Source organism: Sciurus vulgaris (assembly GCF_902686455.1).
Source record: "Sciurus vulgaris genome assembly, chromosome: 2".
Taxonomy (NCBI): Eukaryota; Metazoa; Chordata; class Mammalia; order Rodentia; family Sciuridae; genus Sciurus; species Sciurus vulgaris.
The window spans coordinates 92,229,794-92,251,546 of NC_136462.1; the positions used below are offsets into that span (position 1 = coordinate 92,229,794).

Genomic DNA, 21,753 nt, shown 5'->3' on the forward strand with positions numbered 1-21,753 from the left:
AGAAGTGATTATAAAAATGATGGAAAATGGTGCAAAAATACAGTAAGGAGAGTGGAGGTTAGGAAGTTGAGAACAGATCAAGTAAATAATGGAGCTGAAAGTTTTCTGAAAGGGAGATATACTTTTCTCTAGGAAATTTAAGTGACAAATCTTAAATTTATCTACCAAATGGCTTTCTTTCTCTACTCACACAACTTCCTGAGATGTATGTTCCTACATGAGATGTGCTACTGTTTTGGATACAGTCCCAATTTGGGTTCTTTTGATTCTTATGATTTTATATCTGAAGCAGCTCCTCCCCTCAATTTTTTAAAACTGGAATGAGACACGAGCCGAGGAGAAAACAAGTAAAATAAATGGATGGTAGTCAAGGTGGAACAAGCAGAAATTCCATCTGTTCAAAGATGCTGGTCTACAACTCCTTAAGTGTGTGAATTAGGAAACTAACTCAATGCTAATCAACCTGAAAGTTTAGTAAATAACTTTAATTTAAAATTTTCAAATTTGACAGGAGCCCAACAATGACATTATACCCCATAGTACCTCTGGAGTAAGGGTCTTACAGTATCCCAATATTCCTGGAAAAGCAGGAACAAATTTGTGGGTAAAGATAGATAGCTACATAGTGCAGTATATTCTCCTTCTGCAGAATCTGCAAGGGAATAAAATATACATTTAATAAGTACATTATTCTTACCTGGTCAAATTGTTAGTAGTTTCCTCATTGTTTATGCTCATTTCTTTTCTTTTTTAAAAAAAATATTTTAGTTGTCCATAGACTTTTATTTTTATTTATTTATTTATATGCGGTGCTGAGAATCGAACCCAGTGCCTCACACATGCTAGGCAAGTGCTCTACCACTGAGCTACAACCCCAGCCCATTTATGCTATTTATATATTCTAAATAGAGTATTTTTTGTACTCTATTAAACTGTGGATGACAAGCCACAGTGATCATTTTACAACATAAATGTACTTGATTCACTCTTCTGATCAGATAGTGCCAATGACTAATCACCATGCTTAATATAAAATATGAAGTTCTTATTGTGGCATAATGTCCTAGGTGATATGCATGCCACCTGGTTGCTTCTTAGATCGACTACCTTCTCTCTGTTCATTCAGTTTCAGTCATACCATATCTTTACTGTTCTCTATGCCAAGCAAAGCCCTGGCATTTATTTTTTCTTCTGCTTAAGAATACTTTTCAATTAAATGTCCAGCTCAAACCCATCTGTGTAGCTTATTATTCAATTTCTCCTCAGAGAAGTCTTCCATGACCACCTATCACAAACAGTTCCTACTTTGGTCCCAGAACTCTCTATTTTTCTTTGTACTAATTATCACCATGATATTATATTGTACATATTTATTTGTTTGTTTGTATTTGGTTTCCTCCCAATAAAAGAAAGGACTTTATTTTCTGTCGTACCTATTAAACAAATACATGACTTTTGTATGTGTGCAAATGACAGATCTGTACTGGTAATACTTGGAAAGTAGAATCCTATTTTATATTTCATCATGACAAACCTTCATCAGATATAAGATATATACCCTACTGAACTGAGTCCAAGACAAGGAAGTTGATATCTAGTAGAGGTGACATGGTTAATAAATTCTTAAAAGGAAAAAGGAAGAAACTCAGAACAATTTTGGTGACTCTTTAAAAATCATATAAAAGTTCTGATTGTGACCCATACAAAGCCACAAGGAAGCCTCTATTTTGGTCTTGACTTTGAGACAAGTAAATAAGAAAGAAATGACCTGTTGCTTAAATATAAATGATTTTGGTTGGTTCCAGCACGCTTTTTCCAGCAGCATTTTAATTCTTTAATATAGCCATATGTTCAAAATTTAAATAACAATACATAATAAAGCCTTCCTTCAACCTAGTCAAATAATTCTCTTCCCTGAAGGCAACTAATGTCTCTAATTTCCTAGCTAACCTATCAGTTATATTCTGTATGCAGGTAATTTTTAAACTCAGGCCCATAAACTATACATTGATAGGAGCCAGGAGTAGGTTTTGTAGATTATGACGCTAATCTAGTTTTTGGCTTCACTTTTAACCTATATCAGAGAAGGGCACAGACATTCAGAGTGAATACAGATTGAAGAAATAGGGAATGGGAAATAGTTTTGCCTGTTCTAACCTTGTATTCTTGAGCTTGAATATAAGAACAAAAAAAGTCTCCACCTTCTACTCTGATTTCATTGTTCTACTTACTGGTAAGTAGTTCTTCAGGTGGAGTTACCCCTAGTAAATAGTGGAAAAACAATGCAGCACAACGAAGATAAGGGGTAATTCCATTCTTCAATGAGACCCACAGATACCAGCCAGGAATATCACACCCAATGCATCTAGAAGACAATAATTCCAGAACAGGAGAAATTACTTATCAGACTGAAACTGAAGATTTCAAACACATTCCTTGTCAAAAACACAAACATATAAATAGTTTTAATAGTTTACTACCCACTTAATTTTTATTTATCCCCCACCCCGGGTGCTGGGGATTTGAACCTGGCCCTTGCTCATGGTAGGCAAGCACTCTACGAGATGGGCTATATCCTCAGCACTGCCCACTTCAATAAGAAAATCTACCTCACAGAATCTTGATTCTCAAAACAGGTCTCTCTTTAAAGCTTGCTAAAGTTGTCTTTTTTTTTTTTTTTTTTTTTCTCTTTGTGGTGCTGGGGATTGAACCCTGGGCCTTGTGCTTAAGAGGCAAGCACTCTACCAACTGAGTTATATCCCCAGCTCTGTCTTTTTTTTTTTTTTTTTTTTTGAGATTAAAAATTCTTACAATGAAATATGGAGAAGAAAAATTTATTCAATAACTAATTGAAACAATTAGGTTCACTAAATAATATTTTTCTGGGCTGGGGTTGTGGCTCAGTGGTAGAGCACTTACCTAGCATGTGTGAGGCACTGGATTCGATCCTCAGCACCACATAAAAATAAATAAATTAATTAATTAAATAAAGGTACTGTGTTCACTGACAATTAAAAAAATATTTTTCTGGGCTTCTATATTAAAATTGACAAAGGATTTGTAGGGCAATGAAACCATTCTATATTATACTGTAATGATACAGCAGAGTGAGTTTAATGTAAACTATGGACTTTCCTTAATAAAAATATATTAACATTGGTTCACTCTTCAGTTTTTCTGTAAACTTAAAAGGGCTCTAAAATACAAAGTCTATTAACTTAAAAAAAGAGGGGAAAAAAGATGACTGGTGAAGATAAAAACAAATGTGGAAAGAGGAAACCTGGCAGCAGAGGAAGTTTAGCAAGCACTCCAATTTTATTTTTGGTTTTAACCTCTATATAGAGGTTAAAGGTACATAAATTTGAAATTATATATTATACACATATATTTGTATATTATTTACATAATTACACATTAAAAATAAATGTCAAAATATTTCCCACATTACTCATAAGAGCATTAAAAAACTTCTAATTAAGCACATCAGCTGTATAGCTCACTGTAAAAGGACAACTCTACTTTCTATTTTCTATATTTATTTAAATTCTAAAATACTGCCATTAGTTAAACTTCTGTCATCTTTTACCTACATTTCCAGAACAAGGGTAAAGATATGAACTTCTTTCAGTTTCAGAAATTAAAAAGTAACTGTTATTCCAACCTACTACCTTAAACTTTAAGGCAAAATATCAATATAAGTTTCCTGCTTCCCCAGCATAAGCCTATCTTATAGCAAAGTCACATGCTGAAAGTTCTTGACTGATTTTTTAAAATTGGAATTAAAATGGTTCAAAAGTTATACTGCCAGCTGGGTGTGGTAACACACTTATAATCCCAGCTGAGGCAGGAGGATTGTAAGCTCAAGGTCAGTCTCAGCAACTAAGGCCCAAAGCAACTTAGCAAGACTCTGTCTCAAAATGAAAAGTACAAAAGGGCTGGGGATGTAGACCAGGGGTTTAGCACCCCTGGATCCAATCCCTGATACCAAAAAAATGTTATAATGCCAAATAACTGAACAAAGACACAGAATTATTAAAATGTTATCTAAGTAAACTAGCAAATGAAATGTTACTCACCCGCTTGTATACTGTGAAACTTCTGCAAAGAAAGAAGATGCAGAATGAGCTTCTTCACTGTCTTCTTCAACCTGAGCAAGAGGGAGGCCTGAAAAATAAACACTGCAAGATGAATTTATGAATTTGCTATCCAGTTTACAAACTGCACCTCAATGTCAAGGTTCCAAAACCTTTCCAGTAACTGCCAACTTTGCTTATTACATTAAGGTTCTGGATAAGTCACTGAGTTCTCTAACTTCAGTTTTCTTATATTTAAAATAGAGATTAAAATGTCTACCTTGCAGTTTGCTGTGAAGGATGAGGGATGGTTATAGCACATTTGAATAGTGCTCTGTTTTGTTTTTGGTACTAGGGATTGAACCCAGGGGCACTTGACCACTAAGTTACATTTCCAGCCCTTTTTTATTTTGAGACAGGGCCTTGCTAAATTTTTAGGGACTTGCTAAGTTGCTGAGGCTGACCTTGCACTTTCCATCCTCCTGCCTCAGCCTCCTGAGTTGTTAGGATTACACATGTGTACTGCCATGCCTGGCTAGCACTCTGTTGTTTTAAAAATGCTTTTGCTTATGCAATCAATAATTCATCTGAAAGGTCACAATTAAAAATTACCCCAAGTGATTTTGTCTTATCTTAAATACTGGTAGATCTTTTAAGTTCCCAAGTAAGATCTTTTTAAAAAGCACAATTTATTTTTAAAAAGCAGAAAATATATTATAAATTCATACTGATTTTTCTCAATTCAAATATTAAGAGTTTGGGGCTGGAAGGATAGTTAATTGGTAGGGTACGTTCTACCAATAGCATATCTAAAGGCCTGGGTTCAACTCCCTGAACGAAAATCAAAACCAAAACCAAAACCAAAACAAAAAACTCAAAGAGTTCAATGTTTGTATAGGTTTTTTCTTCTCTTTGTGGAGGGAGTATTTTAAGAAAATTGAACATATGATGAACTGCAATATTAAGAAAGCCATTTGGGGGGCTGGGGATATAGCTCAGTTGGTAAAGTGCTTGCCTTACAAGTACAGGGCCCTGGGTTTGATCCCCAGCACCAAAAAAAAAAAAAAAAAAAAAAAAAAAAAAAAAGAAAGAAAGAAAGCTATTTGGCTGGGGTTGTGGCTCAGTGGTAGAGTGCTTTCCTAGCATGTGTAAGGCACTGAGTTCAATTCTCAGCACCACAAGTAAATAAATGAATAAAGGTCTATCAACATCTAAAAAAAATGTTTAAAAAAAAAGCTATTTGATGAGTTTGATAAACGCATTCATGTAAAAAGATGACTAGTACTTTTTTAAAATCAATAAACTTAATCTTTTTAGAGCAGCTTTAGGTTCACAGCAGAATTGAGCAGCAGGTACAGAGAATTCTTATAATTCTTATATACTACCTTGTTCCCACACATGCAAAATCTCCCTCAATATCAACATCCAGCACCAGAATAGTACATATTTTATAATTCATGAACCTACATTGACACATCATTATCACTCAGACTCCATAGTTTAAAGTAGGGTTCCCTCTTGGTTGGTACAAACACACACGTATTCACCATTGTAGTACTGTCCTGAGTAATTTCAATGTCTCAAAAATTCATTGTGTTCCACCTATTCATCTTCTCCTCTTCTCATACCCCTGGAAATCACTTATCTTTCTGCTGTCTTCATAGTTCAGTCTTTTCTGAAGTATCATGTGGTTGGATTTAAGAGTAATGTTTCCTTTTCAGATTGGCTTCTTCAACTTTGTATATGATTCCTTATGTATTTTCATGGCTTGATAGCTCATTTCTTTTTTAGCACTAAATATCATTCTATTATCTGGATGAATCACAATTTATTTGTCATTCACCCACCAAAAAAGTCATCTTGGTTGCTTTCAAGTCTGTCAATTATGAATAAATATAAACTTGCTATAAACATCATGTATAGATTTTTATGTAGACATAAGTTTTCAATTCATTTGGGTAGATGCCAAAGGGCATAGCTGCTGGATCATAGAAGAATACATTCAGTTTTGTAAGAAACTGCCAAACAATCCTCCAAAATGATTGTACCATTTTGCACTCTTATCAACAAGTAAGAATTCTTGAGTTGAGTAGTGTCAGACTTCCAACTTTTCTGTTCTTGAGTACTGAGTTGGCTATTCTGGGTCTTTCATCTCTCCATATAAACTTTAGAATCACTTTGTCCATATCTACAAAATAACTTGCTGGAATTTAACTGGAATATTATTGCTGTTAAAGATTTTACTCATTTCTCTTTTGCTGTGTACCAAAAAGCTTGGTTCTCAATGACATTATTTTATCCTAAAAATTACCTATAATAATTTCAAAATGACATAACACTAACTATGACCAGTATCACTAATATAAATCCAATTTAAGATGCAGGGGACGCATATGTCTTTTGTTGTGAGCATATTCCAATGGAAGTGTAGATAAAATACTATGTTTTAAAGTCATGTGAAGTAATCATTTTTGATATGCTTAATAAAATTTTATTTTTTCAAATTTTAAAAATTATTTCCCATATTTTATTACTTTTTAGTTAAATAAACCACTTACAGGGCTTTAAAATCAAACTGTATTTAAAAAGGATATTCACTGGAATCTTTGCTCAAATTCCTATGTCTTTTACCTTACCTTTGAGGCAACCATTTTTAGTTTATATTTCTATTGTTTCTTTTATAAAAAAAAACATAGGCAAATATGAATATACATAAGCATATAAACACATAAAATACCTTACACAATGGTACTACATACTACTGCCAATGTTTTCCAATCTTTTTTCATTTAATATATACTAGATATTGCTTCATGTAAACAGATGTCATTCACTTCTTCCTATAGCTGTATAGCCCTTCAATATATGGATACACACAGATTATTCACCCATTTATGGATAGCTGAATTATTTGTTTTTTTTTTTTGTTATTCTAAATAACAATACTATGAATAATGTACTTATGTCATTCACTCAAAAATCACTTAATGAGCATTTATTCAGTATAACAAAGGCTGCTAGATACTTGGTAACAGCGAAGATTTTGGAGTTTGATTATTCTCTACCATCAGTAAACTTATACTGAGGATGGAGGAGTAGGGAGAAAGAAGTAGGGAAACAACAATAAGCTATAACCATAAATAACTATAAAAAAGGAGTATATGGTATATTCTACAAGGAGAACAAAGTACTACCATTCTAGTTGGAGGAATCAAGAACAGTTTCATGGACAGGCTTACTCGGGTAGAAATAAACCTTAGACCGTGAGAATGAGAAATATGGGGGGAAAAAGGGAAAAGTAGGCTCAAACAGTCTCTGCATTATCTGTAAAACAGCTACAAATTAGACAATCAAGTGTCTTCAGGTAGTTATCCTTTTCACATTTATTCTACCTTTGTATGTTTAAATGGCATCTGTAAAGATACAAATGAATAATCATTCAACAAAAGATATAATAGAAGATTTAGAAATATGATTAACTATAAGCATAATTAAATTTGCCAGTAAAACACAGTCAAATGTTATTTATAAATGAACATTTATAGCACCTGGATGAGAAATTTACCTGTGTCTATTGTAAGAAGTATCTGAAGCATGTGTGCCATGGTGATCAAATGGAAGAGATAAAGGTGGTTATAGGAAGAACTAATTGATGAAGGCTGTAGATCAACAGTGTCATCCCAGTATAAGGATGGGAATGCTAACACAGCACCTACCTATGAGAGAAAAATGGGCATCAACATGTGTAACAACAAAAGGCCAACATGGATTAATCTCATAATTAAATGTAACGGGCAATGGATGCTGCATTGTTTGTGGTTTGTTTTTAAAATAACCATGTTTTTCCTAGTTATTCAACAGAATATCTTAGAATATAATGTACCATAAATGGAGGACAAAGGTCATCAACAAATGTTATCCCTTTGCTGAGTCCACTTATTTGAGTTCTAGGTTGTGGTCAACTGTGTGGTTCATCACATGATTCAACATTACAATCACTTGGAGAACTGTTAAAATAACACTGACACACAGGTTTCAACCCAGTTCAACCAAATCTGAATCTCTAGAGATAGGGTCCAGTTATCAGCATTTTTCCCAGTTTCCCAGGAGACTTCAAAAGAGAGTCCGGGTTGACAATCACCCAGTAGAGGCCTAGATAATGGGGATGGGGTGGGGTTAGGGATGCTGGCTAACCCTATAACTGCAACTACATGCTCCCAACCTCACTGCTGCTTTCTTTATAGAGCTTGGTTTAAAGGAATGAGATCATCACAAGGATGGAAAAGTTTTGCAAGAAACTCACAATATAGTTGCCATTTGTCCACAGATGTTCTGGGAAAGACTAAATGCACCTGTGGCCTGGTTCCTATCGCTTAAACAATGATTTTTAAGATAGCTCATCATGTGATTTACTGCTTAAAATAAAAACAAGTTAAGAAAAGAGGGGAGAGAAAGGAAGCATAATACAGAATTAGCAAAAGTTTATTTGAATATATACAAACTAATATAACTAACAAGACCAATTTCAAAGTAAAATGAAATGAAATGTACTTTCATTTTTAAAGTGGTTTTGAGCCTCCTGTGGTGGAGTGCACCTGTAATCTCAGTGGCTGGGGAGGCTGAGACAGGAGGATGGCAAGTTCAAAGCCAGCCTCAGCAACAACAAGGTGCTAAGCAACTCAGTGAGACCCTATCTCTAAATAAAATACAAAATAGGGTTGGGGATGTGGCTCAGTGGTCAAGTGCCCTTGAGTCAAACCTCAATACCCGCCTCCCCCCAAAAAAGTTGTTTTGATGGTCTCAGTCAAATCTACACTTAATTATAAGCAGAATGGATAAGAGACCAAACTTAATAGGATGAACACCAATAATATATTTTTTTAATTATTTTTTTACATGACAGTAGAGTATATTTTGAAATATTATACATATATAGAATAAGTGTAACTTGTCCTAATTAGGATCCCATTATTGTAGTTACACATGATGCAGAGTTATACTGGTTATGTATTTATATATGAGGGTAGGAAAGATGTGTCTGATTCATTCCACTATCTTTCCTGTTACTGTTCCTCCTCCCTTCCCTTCATTCCCCTTTGTCTAATTGAAAGAATTTCTAATCTTCCTCTCCATTGTTGTGGGTTAGCATCCACGCATCAGAGAGAACATTCTGTCTTTGGTCTTTTGGGACTGGCTTATTTCACTTAGCTTAACATTCTCCCATTCCATCTATTTACTAGCATATGCCATAATTTCATTTTTCTTCACAGCCAAGTAATATTCCATTGGAACACCAATAATTTATAATCTTGAACAGACAGCATATATTTGAAGGAGAAAAACATAAAATTAGAAATTTGATGACTTAAAAATTTTTTTTTTTTTTCCTTACAAGCACTTGCCTAGCATGCTTAAGACCCTGGGTTTAAATTTTTTTTTTAACTAAACACTTACCAAAACATGAAACAGATCTATAGACAGAAGGCATGGTGTATCTTCTGATTTTAGATTAGGGAGAACAACTAAAACAAAAAGTTAATGTAATTCAGTCAGTAAGACAGCATTGGAGTTAAATAAAATGCAAACCAGAGGCATCTAAAATGAAAATATAACATGGTTATAAAACACAGAAACCAGTATATGCACCTTTAAGATATGGGAAATATAAGATAAACTGAATTGCTAAAAGGCTACAAGAAAGCATTGAATACAAAGTAAGATATTGAATGAAAGATAAGATCTAGGAGGAAAAGTGAATAAACTGGGATAATTGAAATACAGATTGTTCAAGAAATAGTTGCTAGGCTGTAGCTGTAGCTCTGTGGTAGTGTGTGCTTAACATGTATAAAGCCCTGGGTTCAAGCTCCAGCAGGGAACCCACATCCCAAAAAATGCTGAACAAGAAGAGTTGCTTTTACAAAATGTTCCCTCTACCTGTATCCCCCTAAACTGCACATTTCTAAATTTTCTATGATATGTATTATATGAACAGATTGGGGTGGAGGAGCAGGGAAAGTGTGCAAAGCAATTTAGATGAAATGAGGATGCAGAACATTCTCCTTAATAAAACTGATAATGGTTTATATGAACCAATGACTTGAAGGAAATGCAGACAGATCAAAAGCTATGATCTTTCTTATCTGATCAGTATCTAAGGAAAAGCAATAAATTCAGAAGTCCAGGAAAGTAGCAAGAAAGTGAAATCAAGAAGTCAAGTCAACAGGAATGATTTTTATTTATGTTAAAATGAGGGAATTGATTCTATCTTAATAAAACTATTATTATTATTATTATTATTATTATTATTATACTGGGTTGAACCCTGGGGCACTTTACCACTGAACTACATCCCCAGTCTTTTTATTTCTTATTTTCAGAGAGGGTCTAAGTTGCTGAAGCTGTCCTCAAACGTACTATCCTCCAGCCTCACCTCCCAAGTTGCTGGGATTACTGGTGCACCACTGCACTTGGCAAAATTATCATTTTTTAAAATGAGGAAGACTCTTTTCAGCCTAGGTCAATTTCTTAACCTCAATTCCAAGATTCTAAACAAAAAGTATAAAGGTTAAGATCATGAGACAGACTGAAATGGGTTCCAGTACTGGCTGTGACTATTTGTCAAGGCAAAGTGACTTCTCTAAGTCTATGTTATTTACCAAACTCTTGAGAAGTCCTTTCACATATGCTTTTGAAGAACTTGTCCCAAGCTTGGCATAGAGTCACTCAATAATGTTATTAATACTGGCTATGTTAAAAACAAACTAAAGTGATAACAGGGCTTTGCCATTTACTAGCTGTGTGACCTTGACAAGTCACTTGCTATTTCCAGGTCTCATTTCCTCATGTTGAAAATTTTCAATATTTCTGATACATCAACTAGCATGTCTATAACTGATAACACATGAATAATACCACATCACTCAAAAACTTTTCAAACATTCCTAATTACCTAAAGCATAAAGTTGAAATTTACTTCTGGGGCATTTAAGATACTTTTTTAGGGGGTGGTAATGAGCAAAGAACCCAGGGCCTTGTGCATGCTAGACATGCCCTCTATCACTAAAGTATGTCCTTAGCCCATTAAGACCCTCTATTTTTATCAAAATAAGTTCATGGGGGCTGGGGATGTAGCCCAGTGATAGAACACTTGCCTAGCGTGTATGAGGCCCTGAGTTTGAACCCCAGCATCATACACATAACACACAAATATCAAGCTTCTCTATAGATGCCACTACCATCAAACTTGTCTATCTGAATATACTATTCTAATGTGTACTTTTATAGAGGTTCTGTTTCTTTAGTTAAAAAACAAATCTTAAAATGGCAAATATGTAACAAATCTTATAATAATATTGTTTATAGTTGCAATGCCTTATACTTTTTTTTTTTTCCTTTTGCGGTGCTGGGGATTGAACCTGGGACCTTGTGCTTGACAGGCAAGCACTGAACACACCAAGCTACATCCCCAGCCCTGCAATGCCTTATAAATAAAGATGCCCCTGCTAATAAATTTTTGTGTGAAAAAATTTCATAATAGGCACAAAGCTACACTACAAATCAAAAGCACATCAATCCCATCAGTTACTGCTAATCAGAAACTATTAGCTATCATAATCATTTTTGTCTCTGTCATCAGTAATGATGTTTAGTCTTCTGGTTTGGCACTTGAGATATTTTGAATATTACAAATTCCATAATGTGCAATAAATACAAAAGCAGTGAGACTGTTTGGAACTCCTAGTAAAACAAGGTATCTAGATTATGACTGAAATGAAAGAGATACCAAAAGATTAAAAAACAAAAACAAAATAAAACAACTTTTGAAGTGTGTGGCTAGGGGAACAGCTTCAATCTTAGATTCCTATTATCATGAGCTAATTCAGGAAACAGCTGGAAGTTAATTTGAAAATAGAAAAAACTAAGCCTTGAAAAGTTCTAATGAAAGTTGGGAGGCAGATTTGGATTGAGTTGTGGAGTCATCATATCATCAGAGTGAGCAGAAAGCTACTCAAGAAGAGATTCCTAAGAGGCCTGTGGGGATTAGTAAAGAGGAAAAATTAACCTCAACAAACTTTCAAAGTAAATAATATACTCTATCTTAGAGGAAAAATGACTGCTAATTCAGCTAGGAAAAAACTATATTTGGCTTAAAAACTTAAAAAACTCACATAATTTTTATTTGGTAGGAATTTATGTAGGAAGAACAAGCTGAAACCCCCATTAATGACATTTTGGATTTATGAACAAATTGATTTGTTTGGGCCCAGAGGAGCTCTTGTAGTAACTTTAAATGCATAATGGAAATGTAGACTACCAAAATGTAATCACATCCTTTTTATTTTTAAACTGAGAATATCACATGGGCCCTTACTATAATTCTAGCTTGTTTGAATGCAAGAAAATCAGCAAGAAATAGTTATAACCTATCTCTCTAAAAAACAAACCAACAAACAAGAAAAACCACAGGCCTGAGGCTGGAGTTGAGGCTCAGTAGTATAGCACTTGCCTAGCATGTGTGAGGCACTGGGTTCAATACTCAGTCACCACAGAAAAAAAATAAATAAGTAAAGTTATTATAAAACAACAATAACAACAACAACACAGGCCTAAGTTCTGAGATTACCACTCTTAGCATTTCTATTATTTTACATGACTTTGACTTGACAATGAAATTAAATTTTAAAATGATCTATCCAAGTCTATCCCTTTTCTAACCAGATTTGGGAAACAGGTATGTTTGTGGTTGAGGATACTGGTTTAATGACCCAGGAGAAGAGAAGGAATATGGAATATAAGCTAAAAATACTTGGAAAATACGTGATTTTTAAATAAAGTTGCAAGTACTAAAGGGATACTTGTGCACTTTATTTTTGGTAAATCTGTGGTAGGCATTAAGATTTCATTAGTGAGTACTAACAATTACTGCAGTGTGTTGTTTCCTAAAGAAATATACTGCCAGAAATATATGTGTAACCAAAAACATAGTAATTCAGAAAAGACTGTACCTGACAGGAGACGGATCAGATGCTTCTGTATCAGAACCTGAGGGCAGGTAATCCTCTGTGCAATTGCAAACTGCATTAATGCTTTCAGACCATTATGCTAGATTGTAAGTAAGAGGGAAATAAAATGTAAAATGATAAGGAAAGATGACAAGTATTATATGCTTTACATTCTAATTACAAAATTCTTTTTTAAAATTGTTAATTTTTTAAAATATATTTTTAGTTGTTGATGGACTTCTTTTTTTTTGTGGAGTGCTGGGGGTTGAACCCAGGACCTTGTGCTTGCAAAGCAAGCCCTGTACCAACTGAGCTATATCCCCAGTCATGGACCTTTATTTTATTCATTTATTTATATGCAGTGCTAAGAATCAAACCCCAGTGCCTCACACATGCTAGGCAAATGCTCTACCACTGAGCCACAACCCCAGCCCTTTTTTTATTTAAATGGTATCAGGGATTGAACCCACGGTGCTTGGCTGGGATTACAGGCATGCACAGGTGTGCTTGGATGAGTACCCTTTTTTTTTTTTTTTTTTTTTTGCGGTGCTGGGGATTGAACTCAGGGCCTTGTGCTTGCAAGGCAAGCACTGTACCAACTGAGCTATATCCCCAGCCCATGAGTACCCATTTTTTTATTCAGTGTCGTTTTCTTAAATGTCTGGCCTAATTTATTCTATTTAGGTCTGTGCAAATGTATTTCTAGAAATTCTAAAATGATGGTAAGAAAACCAGTGAAATACATCTGCTTCCCTAATAGCAGGATGGGAAGCACACTATGGACTACAATAGTCTGCTATGCTAACTATCAGGAAAATAAGAGGGAAATGGTTTAGAGAATCTTTACTTGCCCATTTCATCTTTACAGGGCTACTGAGCACATTTCTTTAATACTGTTTTCCAGAGTTGCCTATGTTAAAAGGCTTCGGCCTGAGGAAGAAGTATACTCCCATATAGTGTCAGGATCTACCCACGGAGGAGTTATGACTTAATTTTATTCCTGAATTCAGTATGATCATTTGCCTAAGCTAACCAGCATAAATATTCAATGTGCTGTGATGGTGAAAAATTAGTGAGAGGGAAAAACACAAGAGATGACAGGTTTCTGATCTGTCAATACACAGAGAAGATGAGGAAAAGTAATCAAGTATCACCTGAAATCTCTGTGTGAAATACATTTATCCACCAAGATTGAGTAAATTCTGTAAAGTGCACAACATAGGCCATTTCCTATGAGACTGAGAAAGCTCTTTTTAACTCCCTACAGAATTCTGTTCTTTACAGAAAGAAAGGAAGATTAAAAAAAAAAAAAATCATCTCTTAAAAAAAAGTATTCCATGAACTACACAAACCCTACTTATAAATACATACCTGCCTATTTTGAAGTGCTCCAAACAGAGGTTTTCCTTCATCACCCAATAGGTTTTCTTAAAAAATAAGAAAAACATAAAAATAATAAATACTGCAACAACTATATATTATACTTAGTTTCTATCAAATGTTCTTCAATTTTAAATATATATGTATTTTTGAGGGGTCTTGGGAACTGAACCCAGGGTGCTCTACTATTGGGCTACATTTCTAGCCCTATTAATTTTTTATTTTGAAACAGGGTTTCATTAAGTTGCCAAGCTGGCTTTACTTGTAATCCTCCTGCCTCAGCCTCTGGAGCTACTGGGATTATAGGCATGCAGAACTGGAACCCACTACCTTGCTCATGTTAGGGGAAAGCTCTACCACTGAGTTATATACCAGGTCTCCAATTAATTATATTTTTGATCAGATGATTTACATTTTCCACTTCAATGTCTCATGTTTGTATATGCCAAAATGTTCTCATTCTTGAGAGAATATTAGAGAAGCAAATGTAGATAATCTATAAATTACTAGTATAAATGATAAAGTCCCTACAGCAACCTATAAAGAATTCTTGCAAAAAACATGTTTGATTTTAATATTTTTTAATGCAAGAAATTTTTAAAAGTAATTTTTATATGTAATAGTAACCCATTTTGCTTAAAAATAATATGTAGGGCTGGGGAGATAGCTCAGTCAGTAGAGTGCTTGCCTTGCAAGCACAAGGCCCTGGGTTTGATCCCCAGCACTGCAAAAAAAAAAAGTGTGTAAGGCAGATGCAAGTAACTTTATAATTTAAAAAGAATTAGAACAGATTCATAGAAAAAAGAAGATAAAACTGAAAATACTGAAACTATGGAAGTGATTTCTAAAACCTGATATCCACTGATGTAGGAAAATTTGGGGTAAAAAATGCAATTAATTCAAAGTATGAAACAGCATACTGTTACAAAAATACTTCAAAGTGTAGAAAATGCAGAAGGTTCCTAAAAATTACTACCAAAAAACAAAATGCACAGGAGTAGTTAAAAGAAGATCAATATAAAAAAATTCTCAGACCTAATGGCATCAAGTCACACTACTATACTGAAATATTAGTAATACTCACTCAAGCAAGGAAAACTATTCTGTGCCATCAGGAAAAGAAAGAAATAACTTTCTAGTCAATCAATATTAATTATTTCACTAAAACCTCCAAACCATTTTTTTTCTTTCTTTCTTTCCTTCCTTTCTCCTTTCCACCTACCCCTGCCCCTGTGGTATTTCTGGTACTGGGGACTGAACCTAGGGTACTCTACCACTGAGCTGTATCCCCAACCCTTTTTGTTTTTTGTTTTGAGAGATAGTTTCACTAAGTTGCTTAGGCTGCCTTTAAACTTATGATTCTCCCACCTAAGTCTCTGGAGTCACTGGGCTTAGGTATATAGTACTAGGAAGAGAAATCTGGGTCTTTTGCAAGCCAGACAAGTAAGTGCTCTACCACTGAGCTATATCCCCAGCCCTTTTATTTTGAGACAGCGTCTCACTAAGTTGTCTAGGCTGATCTTGAACTTGATATCCTTTAGCTTCAGCTTCTCGAGTAGCTGGGATTAGAGGTGTGTGTCATTGTGCCCAGCTTCCAAGCCAGTTTTCTTATAGACTTTACCAATTGCCTGTACAGTGAAAGCACATGTGCTCCAGGTCATCATGGGGACTCGAGGATCTGTTTCATCAGGAGGCACTTTTAATCCAATTCTATAAATAGTTGTGGCAAAGAGAATGACCATTTCCTTGATACTATTAGAATACTTGATCCTAAAAATAGAACAAAAAAATACACAAAAATTTAGTAAAAAGAGCTATTTCCTAAGAAGGCTCATTAAGTGATGAAGCAATAGAAACAACTGAACTCCTGACTTATATAAACTGCTCTTTGTCAAATTAGAGATCAGAACTTCTGTAGATGATTTATTCGATAAGAAAAGATGGGAAAAGCTAAATATCTCTTACATAATATTAAAGACCCATATAAGTTACACAAGATAAGAGACCCCATATAAGTTTATCATTAAGGATGCAGAAAATGATTATAGCTGGAAGGGTTCAGGTCCAAATTATGGGACAGATCGGTTAGAAGCAAATAACATTCAGAGGAAACAGATCTGACCCAATTTTGGTATCTAGGAAACAGACCAAGAAATACTTCTGTGTTCACTGATAAGAGGGGTGTGTGTTTATGTGTATGAGTGACAGATAATATGTATTTGGAGTGAAAATTTTTGGTTTTATGAACTTCTATTTGTAATAAATATTTTTAGTAGGAATGGGACAGATAATATAAATAAGGAATACAAACAGAATAAAGTACTCTATATAGTCATATTCAAAAAATAATACCTGATTTGGACACACTATATGTTTTAAGTGTCATCACAAAAATATCTTTCCAATAACTTTGTGAGATAGGTAGGGAAAGCCACTGCCTCAATTTTACATCCATGAAAATAAAAAATGGGGGTGGAGGAGTGTGACCTAAGGCTTTTCAGAGAAAGTCAGATGTGACTTTAAGTGAAGTCTCTTGAATTCTGGTCCTTGTATAGCTTGGACCACACAGAAATGGCATTTTTTATTGGTCAAAAATTGTTACACAAAGGCATGATCCATCCTAATACAATTTTTATATCTCAAAGCACTTAATTTTGCTAATACAAATAAAACTTTGGAGAAAATGAAAGAAAAATGGGATAAAAGAACAATTTTACAAATAAAGAAGGAAAGCAAGAGGGAAGAACTGTTTCTCATTCTTTTTTATTACCTATTTACAAATTTCTTTTAATTATTTAGATACTTACGAAGACTGAACTCCAAAACTCAGGATTGAATGAAACTCAAAAGTGGAATCTCCCATCCCTTGATTAAACAAGACAGGAATTGCTGGATTTTCTCCTAACAATTTAAAAGGAAAAGAAAGAGAATAATAAGTTTAGTTCTGACAATAATGTTTCTTTTTCAAATTATACATGGTCATTTTAGAAAACCTAGAAAATGCTAATAAGCAATAAAGAATCACCTTTACTTTTCCCACCAACACAATCACAGATGACATTTGAGTGATCTTTTTTTCTCCACAGAAATGTTACACATACCATTTTTGATTTGTTTTGTTTTGAACAAAAGATATCATCATACATTGCTGTTCTGCAGCTTGCTGTTTCACCTAGTATTGAATATCTTTCCTCATCAGCAACTGTCCCTCTGTACTTCCATTTTTAATAACACTGTATATGTATTCTCTTAGCAAAGCAGTATATTATTAGTGAATAAGAAAAAAAGCATCTGGAACCAAGCTGCCTGCTTTGAGACCTAACTTTTTTTGTGGATCTATTTACTCATCAAATTTGTACATTATTTTCCTATATGGAGCAGGATCCTCTTCTCCAGTTGCTTTGATGATTTTTCTATCTCTTGTTTTCAGCAGTTTGGTTATGATGTGTCTGAGTGGGGTTTTAAGTTTGTTTAAAGTACACTGAACTATTTGAATCTGTATATGTGTATCTTTTACCAAGTGTGGGGAGTTTTCAGCCATAATTTCTTCAAATATTTTCCTCTATACTCTTTTTTTCCTTTCTTTTTTGGAACTTTAAAGAAATAAATATTGCATTAAAGAAAAAAAAAAAACTGTCTCACAGGCTATTCTGTCTTTTCCATCTCTTTTCTGTTTGTTCTTTAGACTGGATAATTTGCATTGACCTAATTTCAAAATCACTGACACCTCTTCATTTCCACTTTACAACTAAGACTATCCAATTAATTTGTTTCATATAGCATTTTTTCAATTCTATTATATCCATGTTTCGATTTTTGTTTTCTTTCTGCTAACTCCTATCTTGCTAATCATTACAAGGATATTCACCTTGACCTTCAGTTTCATAGTTCCATAACTATTTTAAACTTTTTGTCTGATAAGTTTAACATTTACAACATCCCAGACTTGCATTTTCCTCTGGAGAGTTGGTTAGATTTTTCTTTATATGTCAAATAATTCTGATTGTATCTTGAATTTTTTTTTTTCTTTTCTGCTGTGCTGGATATTGAATCCAGGGCCCCATGCATGTTAAGCAAGCACTCTACTACTGGGCTATATCCCGAGTCATATCTTGGATATTTTGACTACTGTGTTGCTCTTGCAACACAGGACCCATTAAAAGATTCCAGGACCCATTAAAATTTTGAAAAAACCACAGGTCAAGACAGCAGAGTAGAGGAGTTTGCTTTCCGAGCTGCTGTGCTGTGAGATTAGGAAAGTGGTCGAACAGCTTCTCTTTGAGATAGGTGAAAAGAGAAACCTTGGTGGGATTTAATACCAGACTCTCAGAACAATCAACTCAGTTTTAGGTTCGATGAGTTTTCTCACCTTCTATGAGTGGTGGTATCCATGTTAGCTTTCAGTTCCTCTGCTATCCTACCGGCCCAGCACGTGTACTACTCAAGGGGTTATTCTGGAACTTGAGTGGTATCTGAAATGCAGTTTATTTCTCAAAGCATTTGCTATGCTCTTTGGGCCTGTTCGGCACATAAGCAGGCTGGAGGTGAACCTAAAACTCAAAAATTCAGAATCTCTCTCTCCTCTCTCCTGTCTGGGATTTCTCCCATACTCTCTAGCATATACTGTCTTTCCCAGTTTCTCTGACCAACATGGCAAGTTTCTCTCAATTTTAGTCTCAAATGCTGTCAGGCAGATCTAAGTGACTGGGGCTGTCCCTGGGTAGAGCTATGATGCAAAGAGAAATAATGAAAATTAATCTCACACCTTCTTCGGAACATGGAGGGGGTTGGTGGGCCCTTTTCCCATTTCCCCTGGCTAAATAGACAGGATTACTCTTAGAATTTTATGTGTCAACATGGCCACCATGGCAGACCCATTACTGGGTTTAGCTAGGGACAGGGCCAAAGGAAAAATAAAATATAAATATATATAAAATATCCCTTTATCCTCCAGCTCTTGGTCCTTTGGCCAGAAAGAGGGATATCTTATTTTGGGTGTGTGTATGTTCAAGTCTGTTGTATAGTTCTGTGATTCAGGTTGGTCTTGGGTCAAAGCTGGGAAATAAAGAAGAAACTCCACCCCAGGAAACTCATTGCCTGTACTAACCATTCTTCAGATTTTGATTCCTTAAATATGCCTGCTATTATTTACTTTTTAGTGTCTTTAGATATTTTGGCTTTTTATGAAATTATGTTTATTAGGAATAGATATTGGGATTTTAGGAAATGTCTTTTAAAAAATGTATTATTGGGCTGGGGATATAGCTCAGTGGTAGAGCACTGGCCTCATACTATGAGGCTCTGGTTCTATCCCCAACACTGCAAAATAAATAAATACATCTATTGTAACAATCACATCAGTTTTCAACCTATTAATGTAAGAAATTTCTATCACTGTACCCTTAGATAATCCTAATGTGATCATTCCTTTTGGGGCGTGAACGGTATTCTGGGTATGGTTTTGGCCATATTCCATAGATTTTGATCTTTACTCTTCTCATTGTTATTTTTTAAATAATCAGTGATTTCTTTATTAGTTTTTTTCCTAGCATTTAGAACATTTTTTTTTTTTTTTTTTTTTTTTTTTTAAACTACTGAGTATTGAACCCATGGCCTTACACATGCTAGGTAAGAGATCTACCACTATGCTATGTCCCTAGCCACTTTTTCTTGAGATGGTATCTTGCTAAGTTCCCCAGGCTGGCCTTGGATTTGCAATCTTCCTGCTTTTGTCACTTGAACGCCACCACTGTGCCCAGCTTAGAACAGTTATTTTAATATTCCTAACTCGTTAAGTTTCTGGATATTTTGTTAGATTTACTGTATTGTGGACAGTTCTATTTTTTAAAATTTCTGAGATTTGTATATGGTCCAATTCATTAATCTTTGTTAGTAATCCACAGATATTTGATAAAAGTGGGAACAAGGTTTTATGAAAATTATTAAATTAAATTAAGCTTAATTTAAAAAATCCTCTTAAGTTCTTATTTATCTTATGACTATCTGCATAGTTATCTGCATTCTTAGAAAGAGCTGATAAATCTCACTCTATTGCCATGTTTATAATTTCCTTATGCACCAAACAGCATGAAATTACAGAGAAACTGAATCCATTATCTTCTGTCTTCTCTCTTAACCTCTCTATATTTGTAAATGGTAATACTGGATATGCTTACACTTTCTTTGTAATATTTCCTTTGCTATCTCTTGGCTCTGTTTATTTTCCCCAATTAGTCATTAAAAAAGCATTTAGAGAAGACTTTTCAATGCCTATTGCCACTACTTCTCATTGCCTCATTCAGGACTAAGGCAACTAATTACTGATTGACCTTCTTGAGTTATCTCTTCATTCCTTTACTCCATTTAATGCACTACTGCCATAGGAAGTGGGTGTGCTGGTGTATACCTGTAGGCTCAAGAGTTTGAGACCTGTTTGGGCAACAAAGCAAGACCTCATATATTTTTCAAAAAGCTACCAGAAAAAATGCTAGTCACTTGCACAAAATGTTTAATCATTCTGTGATTTCTTCTTTTAAGTTCTTTATTTCAACAGTTTTTCTTTAGATTATGTTCAGTATTTTCTTCCTTTAAAAATACAGACATCTAAAAAAATTAATGAGTATGCTTAAAAACACTAATCGCTCTTTACTTTTTGTTGTGGTTCTCTAGTCACGGTGGTCTGATCAATAATAAAGGAACCTTTCCACTTAAAGCCATGTTTGAGACTTCCAATTAAATCATTTAAAGGTCAAAATGACAAAAAAATACCTGAAATTAAGGCTGAACTTTTGACCCAAAAATAAGGATGTACAATCAGGATGCTCATCTACTTAAAAACAAGCAAACAAAAAAAATTATTCACATTTGTCCAAGCCATTTAAAATTAATAAAATGAATGAGAAGAGCCCTGTATAATGAATTTTCACTGTTAAAAACAAGTGGCATGCCCCAAATCACTTCTCAGCAAAAGGTCTTCTGTTAAGGAGTTTTTCAGCAGATAGACTGTTACTCTATACTCATCAGTTGTGAAAAAGGTTTTGCTGTAAAGTTAATGAAGGAGGAAGAGTAACTGATAGAACAATGCTAGACTCATCCATTGCCAATTACTGTCTTCCCTCTTTCTATTTCTAAAAACCAAGCCCAAATTTTTATTCACAACCCTCTATATAACTTTTCCTGTGCTCTCCTCTTATTCCCCACTGTGTACCCTCAACTCAGGTACGCCAGGCTTATTCTGTATTTCTGAAATGCCATGTTCATACTTCCTTAAAAATGTTTTCTCTTTTCTCTACCTGAAT

General features: G+C 34.5%; 1 protein-coding gene across 2 annotated transcripts in view; it reads right to left on the bottom strand.

Moving 5' to 3' along the window:
- The window catches only part of UBR1 (ubiquitin protein ligase E3 component n-recognin 1), a 159,800-nt gene that overhangs the window by 14,502 nt on the left and 123,545 nt on the right, over window positions 1–21,753 (bottom strand). Inside the window, exons 34-42 of one of the 2 annotated variants that reach the window (XM_079127740.1) lie at window positions 17,263–17,356; window positions 16,077–16,225; window positions 14,447–14,502; window positions 13,079–13,175; window positions 9,528–9,595; window positions 7,639–7,789; window positions 4,077–4,164; window positions 2,232–2,365; window positions 544–652 (exon numbers count right to left, since the gene is read on the bottom strand). In XM_079127740.1, the coding sequence (XP_078983866.1) occupies window positions 544–652; window positions 2,232–2,365; window positions 4,077–4,164; window positions 7,639–7,789; window positions 9,528–9,595; window positions 13,079–13,175; window positions 14,447–14,502; window positions 16,077–16,225; window positions 17,263–17,356 (946 nt within the window). Of the gene's footprint in view, window positions 1–543; window positions 653–2,231; window positions 2,366–4,076; window positions 4,165–6,394; window positions 7,487–7,638; window positions 7,790–9,527; window positions 9,596–13,078; window positions 13,176–14,446; window positions 14,503–16,076; window positions 16,226–17,262; window positions 17,357–21,753 lie in introns of those variants that run through there. The other variant, XM_079127741.1, reaches the window with a different exon arrangement.